The 10945-nt window shown below is 37.5% G+C and overlaps 3 protein-coding genes across 3 annotated transcripts; 1 reads left to right on the forward strand and 2 right to left on the reverse strand.

Moving 5' to 3' along the window:
- The first annotated feature begins 197 nt into the window (after window positions 1-197).
- Window positions 198-1595, forward strand: trappc2 (trafficking protein particle complex subunit 2). The gene is made up of 4 exons (XM_079562578.1): window positions 198-313; window positions 939-1081; window positions 1192-1279; window positions 1349-1595. The coding sequence occupies exons 1-4, from the start codon at window positions 221-223 to the stop codon at window positions 1445-1447; spliced, it is 423 nt and encodes a 140-aa protein (XP_079418704.1). The 5' UTR covers window positions 198-220; the 3' UTR covers window positions 1448-1595.
- Window positions 1596-1733: 138 nt separating this feature from the next.
- Window positions 1734-3768, reverse strand: rab9a (RAB9A, member RAS oncogene family). Its single transcript, XM_079562577.1, has 3 exons — window positions 3575-3768; window positions 3162-3281; window positions 1734-3091 (listed from the first exon to the last, which is right to left on the reverse strand). Exon 3 carries the CDS (start codon window positions 3052-3054, stop codon window positions 2446-2448), a length of 609 nt encoding a protein of 202 aa, XP_079418703.1. The 5' UTR covers window positions 3055-3091; window positions 3162-3281; window positions 3575-3768; the 3' UTR covers window positions 1734-2445.
- Window positions 3769-4395: 627 nt separating this feature from the next.
- On the reverse strand, window positions 4396-10599 carry egfl6 (EGF-like-domain, multiple 6; the record flags this gene model as incomplete). The annotated part of the gene is made up of 12 exons (XM_079563232.1): window positions 4396-4605; window positions 4749-5011; window positions 5100-5195; window positions 5264-5338; window positions 6103-6327; window positions 7203-7325; window positions 7404-7538; window positions 7624-7743; window positions 7828-7947; window positions 8032-8124; window positions 8858-8964; window positions 10526-10599. 12 exons carry the CDS (start codon window positions 10597-10599, stop codon window positions 4498-4500), a joined length of 1539 nt encoding a protein of 512 aa, XP_079419358.1. The 3' UTR covers window positions 4396-4497.
- Between the last annotated feature and the right edge of the window lie 346 nt (window positions 10600-10945).

The following is a 10945-nucleotide window of genomic DNA, read 5'->3' on the forward strand; positions in this document are numbered from 1 at the left end:
GAAATGATACATATGATTCAAAGTGATGGATGATTGTGCTTTATTTTAGAAACCTCATCGAGTAATATTAGTGAAGTACGAGGCGCGTGGATAAATAAAATCCTCCCAGCAGCGCATGAAAGCGTATGTTAGCTTAGCTGCTAAATGTCAACTTTTGATTTTTGTTGTTTTTTTGTTCTTTACTTTCAGATCAAATTGGGGAGACATTAAGGATACAAAAATGTCTGGTAGTTTTTATTTTGTCATGGTTGGACATCATGACAACCCTGTGTTTGAGTTGGAGTTCTTGCCAGCTGGGAAGACTGAGTCAAAGGTATTTGGTCTTTTAATTTTCTCAGGTTTTGGAAACTGTGTTGATAACAAAGCTTGAAGTTCTTTGCATCCAATTGCCTAATGCAACTAGATTCAACTTATTACAGTTTACATTTAATTAATGTACCATGCCTGACAACTGGCTAATGTTAGTGGAGAAAATGTCAACAAAACCATATAAAATTGCTGAACGTCAATGTGATTATGCTGTATTCGCTGTAAAATTATAAATCATCACGCATTACTATGTCATCTTTGAATTCCCTTTATAGACATGTTATTCTTTCTCAATGTGTTCATCATAGTACTTCTACACAAAGCTACATCCCTTTTTGTTGCTGGTGAAAATCAAAAGCCAGTACTAAAACATACTTTTTGAAGTATATAGACTGTTTATAGACAGACTATCGCACAGCAGATTGGTTAGTTATTGGTTACTTTAATCATTCTCATTTCCTTGAGTAAAGTAGACTACACTTTTAAGCACAATTTTATTTGTATGTATATTTTATTGCATATACCGGTAATTTCATTATCATTGTTTTCCAAGGCTTAATGTTGTCATTTGTTTCTTTCACTTTGTTGATTGGGAAGAATGGTGTGACACTTACTGTTTCTCTGTACAGGACGATCATCGACACCTGAATCAGTTCATTGCTCATGCAGCTCTGGATTTGGTGGATGAAAATATGTGGTTGTCCAATAACATGTACTTAAAAACAGTGGACAAATTCAATGAGTGGTTTGTCTCTGCATTTGTCACAGCAGGACATATCCTTTTAAAAATATAAATCCAGAATTTTATTTAAAATATTTATGTCTAATCGTTATACATCATTTGAACTCTGTATTGTTACGTTGTTTTCTTTAATTAACCACACATATAAGATTCATTATGCTCCATGACGTAAGGCAGGAAGATGGAATCAAGAACTTTTTCAATGATGTATATGACTTGTATATTAAGGTAACGTTTTGGTTTTATAATGAAAATGCTTACTATTTAGTTTTATTTTAAAATAATGATTTCTTCCAGTTTGCGATGAACCCCTTCTATGAAATTAACGCACCAATTCGTTCAACGGCTTTTGAGAGGAAAGTGCAGTTCCTTGGAAAAAAGCATCTTCTCAGCTGATCTCACTACTTTTACACAGATGCTCTGGAAGCATCCGTGCTTTTACTTGTTTATATCTTTCCATGTTCTTCTTGTAACAACTTTTACTTAAAATGTCTTTTGTCGCCTGATAATGTCAGAGGCATTTTCAATTCACATCACATCTTGTTTAATATTTGCTTTGTATATATCTGAATCAAGTCAGGTTACCTGTGTAATGATTAATTAAAAATAATGGGGGAAAAGACACTCAAACAGACTGCTTTCTGTGAGATTTATTTGTCTAGTGACATACCAGTTATACAACATTAATTAGACATTTCTTTAGCTTACATTAGGAATGTTATTTAAGTTTGGTGTGTTGTCAAATATGTATTGAAACTAAACAAGACAAACTATTTAGTTCACTAAATGTCAGTTTCTCTTTAAGTAAAACAAAGTGCATTACAAAATAGTTTCACTTGAGTTTACCATATACCATGCATGTATTGTAGTATAATCTCCCAGTGCCATCAACAGACAACAAAAATGAAAAAAAGAAATCTGTACAAAACCTTGATTTTGTTAGTTTCCGAAAACTGCCTTTTGTTATTTTATCCTTTAATGAATAGTTACTTCATAGTTACTTTGTTGCATGTTAAATGTTCCGATATATACACCGGTTTATTACGTTAGAGAATGTATTTATGGGATTTAGAATACATGAAAATAAAATGATTGCCTGTATAAAAGAAAATCAATATGCCATGATCATCAAGGGAAACATCTTTTTTTGTGTGATAAATATCTATTTTTTGCACAAGTGAAAGTTTCCCCTTTTTCAAGTTTAATTGTTGGATGAATTTAGTGTTTTTTTTTTTTTTTTAACTGTCCTTGAGTCAAAAATCCACCTTTTAGCCTTCCTGATTTCATATCACAAATCATAAAGCCAGTAGCATAATTCCATTAAATAAAATGTTGCAGCACTGCACTCCCACAACCCCATCACAAAAGCATTAAAATAGTTAATGTTAAACTTGCTATGAACAACATGTAGCTGCAGAGCGAGGCTTTCTGTGAAGCTTGACAGTGTCTGTGGGGATAAGGTGGTCCGTTCTTTCATCCATTGCCAGTACTCTGCGTACCGCCTCTTCAAAAGCTACAGCCACATTGGTAGCATCCTTGGCGCTTGTCTCATAATAGGGGTAGTCGCCATTCTCTTGGCACCAATGCTGAGCTTCTTCACTTGACACTTGCCTTTCTGTCACATCCACTTTGTTGCCCAATACCACAAAAGGAAACTTCTCTGGCTCCTTGACATCTGCATAATAAATGAACTCCTTCTTCCAATTGGCTAGGTTAAGAAAACTCTGGTTGTCATCTACACTGAAGGTAAGCAAGCAGCAATCAGAACCACGATAGAAAGGAGTTCTCAGACTGCGAAAGCGTTCCTGGCCGGCCGTATCCCAGATCTGAAGAGTTACCTGGTGTCCATCAACTTCCAAGTCCTTGTTGAGGAACTCAACTCCAATAGTGTGAAAAAGATGAGCATCAAATTTATTGGTGACATACCGGTTCATGATGGAGCTCTTTCCTACTCCTCCATCACCAAGGAGAATAACTTTTAACAGGGATGTTTTAGACGTCATGGCTTTCACCTTTATGCAAGACTCCAATAATGATTATCTATTCAAAGCACATGAAAAAAAGAGATGTAATTAAATATTAACTTACAGCTTGTATATTTAAATCTTACCTGAGATAAATACTTGGTCTTTTGTGCTCGTCCAGATCATGTATTCAGGACTGGTTTCTTTGGTCACATAGTCATTTTTAGTGTTGAAAAGAGCAGTTCTGCAGCTTAACGTTTAATCAGCTGTAACACAATAACAGAGCCAATCATGAGTGACTTATGCATCATTACGAATAGGAAAGTATTTCATTAAACTTTGAAAACCCAGTTATATTAATCAACTAAATAAATAACACCAACAATGTCTAAAACAAATGCTAACGTTAAACTGAACGACTAGAGTGCAAACAAATGAGGCAAGTGATTGTGACTAGATTAAATGTTTCAGTTTAGCTAAGGACTAAACAAGATCAGAAGTGAAATAAAATCACACACCACGTAAATAAATATGATGCAACTTGTGTATTCTCGCTTACCGTACTGCTTTTGTGCATTTATTTGTCGATGAACAACGACCCAACGACAAAATATCAGTACTGCCAAATGCCTTTGCACTGGACATGTACAACTGTATAGTGTTTCCTGTAGTTGTCCAAACCCGAAGCACACAGCTGCTGTTAGCACGGCAGGCTAACGATGGCTACAAGGTAAACGGTGGATCATGTGATCAGACCACTCGCGCATACGTAAGCACGTGCTGAGGTCATGTTTGTTCATTTATTGAAACAGCCACAAGATGGCGCACAGTCTTTGGCTTATATCCATGGCTGAGACCATGAGGTGACTGACCAGACAGACATCAGGCGTGATCGACAGCGGCGGTGGTATTGGTATGGTATTGATAAATCTCTTTAATTTATTTAGCGAGTGAAGCATATTTGTTTACAGTATATTTGTGCAATTTATGGTGGATTACATGGTGGACATTTACTGAAAAGGTTGTTGTTCAGCCGTGGGACATTTTAGAAAACTCAGAACGAGAATACAAAAAACAATGCTATGTTGGACTCAGACATAGAAAACAAGTTATTTAATGTATTTTTGTACATATTACAGCAACATTTACATCAGTTAGTTACACAGCATTACTTAAAGTCTAATAAACTAAGCCTGCAGGACATGACAACTGTGAGTGACTATCTCATCTGCTTTTTAGAAAATTCACATTAGGTCTACATGAAAACACTGTCTTGACCTCAAATATCAACACTGTCCATAAAACAGAATACTGTAACAATAATAATTGTCCCTGAGCTCTGTAAGAGGCTCCTTAATAAAGAATCAACTGAGCTTTATGAAGTTGGAACTGGCCCACACCAGAAAATTGTCATTGTACAGAAGGGAAAATAATTGGTTCCACTATGCATGATTTACATCTCAATTCTTAACCATCAGGTTCCTAAAAGTCTGGGCTGGTATCGTCTTGACACGGCCCTGAGGTCATCACAACGTTGTCCAGTCCAATCTCTCCACCAACACCGCCTCCTTGCTGAGCTTCAAAGATGATCTGTGAAGATAAGTAGCTCTATTATTTTATTATTAACATCATACATGTATAGTACATATTTTGTATCATGTCTGAATTGTGATAAAGAAAAACAAATATCTTTGTTTGACTTACTTCACATTAAATATCATGGTATGACTTACTGTTTCTGGTGCCTTCTCCCTCCAGGCAACAGTGAGGAACTCGGTCTGCCAGGCCTGGTTTTGGCTTTGGCTCTGCTCCCAGATCGGATAGACATTGTTATCCAAGAGGACTCTCAATGTGCCCACATTGTGGCCTACAACGCGGAAGTCAAAGGTGAGACAGAAGCTGCCCTGCTGGGCCCGGTCACTTAAAAGTAACTTGAGCTTAGCTACATCCTTTTGCTGTCCCATGAATCCACTCATTGCCATATAGTACTCAGCACCTAAAAAGATCATGCATTTTATATTAGCACATCAAATACTTGATCAGTTTGTCTTTACTATGTGTGTATTATGTGTGTATTTTTGTACCATTATCATGGTATGCTACGTTCCAGTCCATGTCATCTGTCTTGTCCTGGACCCACTCACATGCTCCCTGATCGAAGTTACAGTCCATGATAAACTCTATGAGGGAAAAGTCAGTACTTAGATATTGGTTTTCACAAAAAATATTTTAATATTGACTGTCTTACCTTCCTGAAGTGGAGCTATCTCAATTTCTTTGACTTCTGTTGTGGGTCCAAACACAGATTCAAAATCCTCTGAAACTAGGAAAAAAAGTAATAGAAAATAAAATCATAATAGTAAAAGAAAAGAAATATTGAGAAATCATTATCATGACTAATGTTCTAAAAAGCTATGTTACATTTGATAATTACTTATCTTTTGTTCTTTTGTTAGTCATTTATACACTTCAAATAGTAGAACTTTTTCACTTTGAAAGAAAAAGTAGAGAGGAGCTTTTTGTCAGCAGGTGTAGACCTGTCCTGCCTCCACTCGTGTCCTTCAGAGGAAACTAAGACTTGAGGATGAAGGCCCCTGAAGGCTTTTAAAGCTGTTTGAACAACCCACCCCCCTGTAAGAGTCAGACAAGTGACAGCTGGGGTTATTGAACCTTCACAGCCGCAGAGGTCTAGTGTTAAAGAAGCTAGTGCTGATGACAGACCTCCCGACTTGGAGTCAAGTCTGTTTGCACAACAGCTGTTTTGGGAAATGTAATAAAAGGCTTGCAGGCTAAGCTGCTCTCAGCAGAAGTAGACGGCCCAGGATAAGTTGTATCCGTAGGCTTTCACATGCCAGCAGAGGAAAATTCCTCTCTCGAGGGGATGGATGTCTAGGGACGCCCTTCTCTTATTATTTCATTTTATTTGTCAGTATCCGGTGTTTGATTTATATGAAGAATATACATGTCAATGTATTCTATTCTTTTGTAATGAATAGGTTAGTTCTGTATTATTCATTTAGTGCAAAAATTCCCCATATGATGTTCTGCTCTAGATGTGTGGGGTCTATGAATGAAAACGATACTCACTGAATACATCTCCCCTTGGGTTGAGCTGGTTGTCCACATCCCCCTCTTCTTCCTCTTGAAATTGTTGTGGTCTCTCCTCAGTTGAAGTCCCAACGTAAACCTCTCCATCATAGTCAAATGGCTGCTGCCTGACCTTTGGCGGTGGTGTCACAAGTGGTTCAGGGATAATGTTTTTGATGTCCTCATTTTCATGTTTGCCAGGCTTCACCTGGGAGTCCGGGATGACTGCAGGAAGGAAGGAAACTGCATTAGACATTACTAGCAGGAAACCCAGGAACTAAATGTGACTTGTTTCCATATCTGTTATTTTATTATCTGGACACTGCAGAAACAATCAGTGTCAAAAATCAGGCTACGGCGCATGATTATCTTTGAGGAAAAATCAGTTGCACTGAGCACAGAGCATTAGTTTTGCGGGGCCATGCTGACTCTTTATACTGACTTTTTATAAAGCTGCACCTGACATACAATCTTTTCTGCGCAAACAACAAGCACAAGAACCTTTTTCTCTTAGACATCTCACCATTCAGGAAATCATCCATGTTGGCTCCTGGTCGGATATAGAATGGTTTGACTACAAAACAATCAATCAGTTAGCTTAATTTTTATAGCACTTTTTATATCTACTGTATAGATTCAGTTTACATGCTTTCAAACTTTCAAATATATTAATGAAAATACTGTATATAGAGTGGTATTGTTAGGTGCATTCAGTTCACAACTCAATGAATGATACATATTGTACAGGCTATGGTTCCCTCCATCTTTAGAGAGTTGGCTTTCATTCAATGTCCTATTTTTACAAGTGTGTTTCTAATCTGCAGCCCTCCTGAGCCAGCATCTGTAGCGAAGAGAAGGATCAAAAAGCAGGAAACTGCTACTTACTGGCAGGAGTTAAAGTGTTCCTGACCTGACCACTCACACGGAATCCAAAACCCATTTTTTCAAACCTTTACAATAAGTACAATATTTTACATCATATTAGCACATTTATTACAATTTTATTTGGTAGTCACTGTGTTATTGATAGAAATAATAAATAAGATAAGAAATAAATAAAATATGAAAAAAGATTAACTTAATAAGCTCATGGTTCTCACCTGAGCATTCAAAGCCATTGCCTCTGAATCCAGCCTTGCATCTGCATTTGTAAGATCCCAGAGTATTCAGGCAGATTGCATGATGGCTGCATTTGTGTGAGCCACTTGCACACTCATCCAGATCTGAAACCACAGTAAGTATTTCTAACAACAACAGGAACACATGTTCATCTCACACAGTATGTGTTGTGTGCACCTTACCTACACAGTCATATTTTCCATCAGTGTATTTGAGATCGTAGCCTTCCTGGCATTTACAAAAGTAGCTGCCGAATGTGTTGACACACTGTCTGTTATAGGGGCATAGGTTCTTGCCAGTAACACATTCATCCATATCTGACATGCAAAGGAAAAAACAAATCAATAGAGGTGTCTGTATTGAACTAGATCATTGCTGCTGTTTGTGTATAACCTCACTCACCTACACATGTCCTCTGGTCTTGTCCCAGTTGCAGGCCGGCAGATGGGCAGAGGCAGCGGATCTCCCCCTGCACCTCCTCACAGCCGTACTGACAGTGAGCCAGTGAGCACGTCCTGGAATCTTCATTCAATCAAAGCCACATAATTACAGGTTTGGTAAAGGCTTTAAGTGTTCCTTGCTTTTTGTCTTTGAACAGTCACATACTTGCACAAGATCCATCAGGCATCAAGGTGTACCCATTCAGACAGTAGCACTTGTAGCTCCCATGAGTGTTCATACAGCGATGCTCACACGGACGGGGTTTCAACCCACACTCATTTAGATCTTGAAAATAGCATACAAACTCTTAATGAGACTTGATAGTAGATATTGATATGCAGATAAGGTTTGAATTCTTTACTGGCCTACCTTGACTGCATGTCTTCCCGGTGTGTCCAGGGAAACACTTGCATTTGTTTGGACCTACACACTCTCCGTGCTTGCAGCCGTGCTCACACTGAGCTGTAATAAACATTTAGCATGAAGAAATGACCACCAGAAATAGTTTTGGTTGGAAAATCACTGAGCACCGCTTCTTATTAGACAAAGAAATGTAGCTTTTGTTCCAGCCAGACAATTGCAACACACTGTACAGAAACACATCAAGGTCTTATTTTATGCTGCTTTCGCGCTTAGCAGCAGTTTTTTAACCTGTGTATGAATAACTGATAACAGCAATTAAATCCTTACTTCTGTACATAATTACGCCTTGATTTGCTTTTGCTGGCACTGAAGGTGAGTTAGAATATTTAAATAAAGCTGAAGAACAATAGCAAAAAAAAAATCTGTAGTGGAAGCAATTTGGTCACTGACATGATTACATTATTACAGTACGGCTGAACTAATGCTAAGCAGGGCATGAGGAGCAGCACCTCATAACATCAGCAGGTTGGGGAAAGAGCTACTGTATGTGTTCTTGAGAAGAAAAGACTGAATAAAAAATCAGCTGAACAAAATAATAATAATAATAATAATAAAATAATAATAATAAAAAAAAAATAATAATAAATAATAATAATAAAATAATAATAATACAAAAAATAATAATAATAATAATAATAAAATAATAATAATAATAATAATAATAATAATAATAATAATAATAATAATAGTAATAATAGTAATAATAATAATAATAATAGTAATATGATCCTGTACATGTATGTATAATTAATAACACCGGAGTGGCTCATACCTTCACATTGTCCTTTACTGTTTTTCTTCCAGCCATAGCAACACTCCAGTCTCCTGCCGTAGCGACACACACCTGGTTGGCTGCCAGCAAGGACTTGCCTGTATTGCCTTTGCAAACGACAAGAGCAGCATGTTATAAAAGGTAGGGTATATATTTAAATTAGGAAACTCCCGTTTGAATCCAGAAATATAGCACAAATCTGCCCTTACAGTGATGTGTTGATTCTTGTGCGGAGGATAAGAGTGAATCCACTTATTCTTAGTTATGCTCATAATTATAGTTTTAGTGAAGTGAAAACATCCCTATAAAGTCAGACATTGTTGTACGAAAAAAAAAAGAAAAAAGCAAGGACTCCTGCAGAACACTAACTAACTGAGGATGTACGTTTTTCAGTGGTTGCCTAAAGTCCACAGGGTCAAAGCGCAAACTGTTTTATAAGTTTAAGTGGATATTTTCCGGTGTGACTTGTCATGATAGGTCCACGGTGGGTCCCAAAGCAACAGTTGTGAACTGCTGCTTTAGATGAAGAAGAGCATGGTAAATACATAAATATAATTGTGCAGTCACAGTTGTCTTAAGTCATAGTAATAATAAGAACATACTGTACTTAATAGTTATTTTCAGTCACACTCAGCCCTAAAGCATTTAAAGTATTTTTTAGTATAAACAGCATATAATGTTTCACATGCTGGGAAGGTTTTAACTTGTAAATGGATAACACGATATGGCAGTGAACGCAGTCATTTGGAAGCTAAATGATACAGAGTAGTACCTTTCAGTCACAACACCATAGATTAGATGATATATCACAGTGCTGGTATAATCTTCTCTCATCTCCACATCAGTGCTGGATAATGCTGAATGATTTATGTTTGCTGCTAGAGCATCCTAAAAGCAGCTTGGCTCCAGTGGGTCTAAAGGGAATCTGAACCTTGATAAAAATCAACCAGAATAGCCTCTCAAAGGAGTGTGACAGGTGCTTTTCAGTTATCAACAGTTGCTGGGCCACTTTTAGCTGCGTCTTAGTTACCGTAGTCTTTTTTAGTAAAGGCACTAGTGACAAATATAATTGAAACCAAAACAAGCTTAGTTTGTAAGTTTGTTGTGGTTTCATGCATGTATAGTACACACATGTATTATCTACTGTATGCATATGTTTATTGAAAGGTCTTTGACTTGCACATCTTCATTGTCGAAACAATATCCAAGACTTATTTGACAGTGTGCTCTAAAATGCACTGTAAAATCAACATAGTATCGTAACAAGTTTTGGTCGTGCCCATTCATGTTTCCCATATATTTCCATTTATAAACATTTAAATTAATTCGGTTGAAGAAAGTATTAGGGCTGGATGATATGGCAAACAAAATCACGATTCCCCGCTTTTGATCAATCTCGATTTTACATTTTTCCATAATGCTGATGATTTATGACCATGCCCATATCTTTTCACACGCAAAGGACTCATCCAAACTCCAAAACTAGGAGCTGTTTCTGCCAAAGAAATGGCTGCAAAGTTGTCCATTATAAAGTAGAGACCAAAGTAGAGAGAGCGACTTCAATTAAATTTCGATAAACTACCTAGCCCTTGTTGTGGCTCATTTAAAATACATTTCTATACATACAGCTGTCTTGTTCATGCAATTGTGAATGCAGAATTGACTTACCGGCTGGCCTCTGTGCAATCCGAGTAGACGTGCAACAAAAGAAATAGTGCACCAACCAAAGTGAAAGGCTGCATGTCTGTAGCCGCAAGAGCTTTGTTCCCACGGGGTTGGCTCTTAAGGTTTGTGCTGGTCCAGCCAAGGGCTTAGAGTCATCAAGGTGCTTGGTCAGAAACAGAGTTGTAAAGTTTGCTAAATGACCGCAACACAATATCCAAAGTAAGGGCTTCTCTGTGAAAAGTTTCTTCAGTTGAATGTAACTATACTCTTTGTGTCATAATTTTCTTGCTTTTCCTCTTGTCTGAAATTCCAGCCTGGCGTGACACGGCGCTGTGAGGGATAGTTTGTGACTTTGTTGAGAGTAGGAGTGGGTTTACCAAAGGGGGTTGTGTGGGGAGGTGTGTGTGTGTGGGGGGGGTGGAG

The sequence above is a fragment of the Gobius niger genome (assembly GCF_951799975.1).
Source record: "Gobius niger genome assembly, chromosome: 9".
Lineage (NCBI taxonomy): Eukaryota > Metazoa > Chordata > Actinopteri > Gobiiformes > Gobiidae > Gobius > Gobius niger.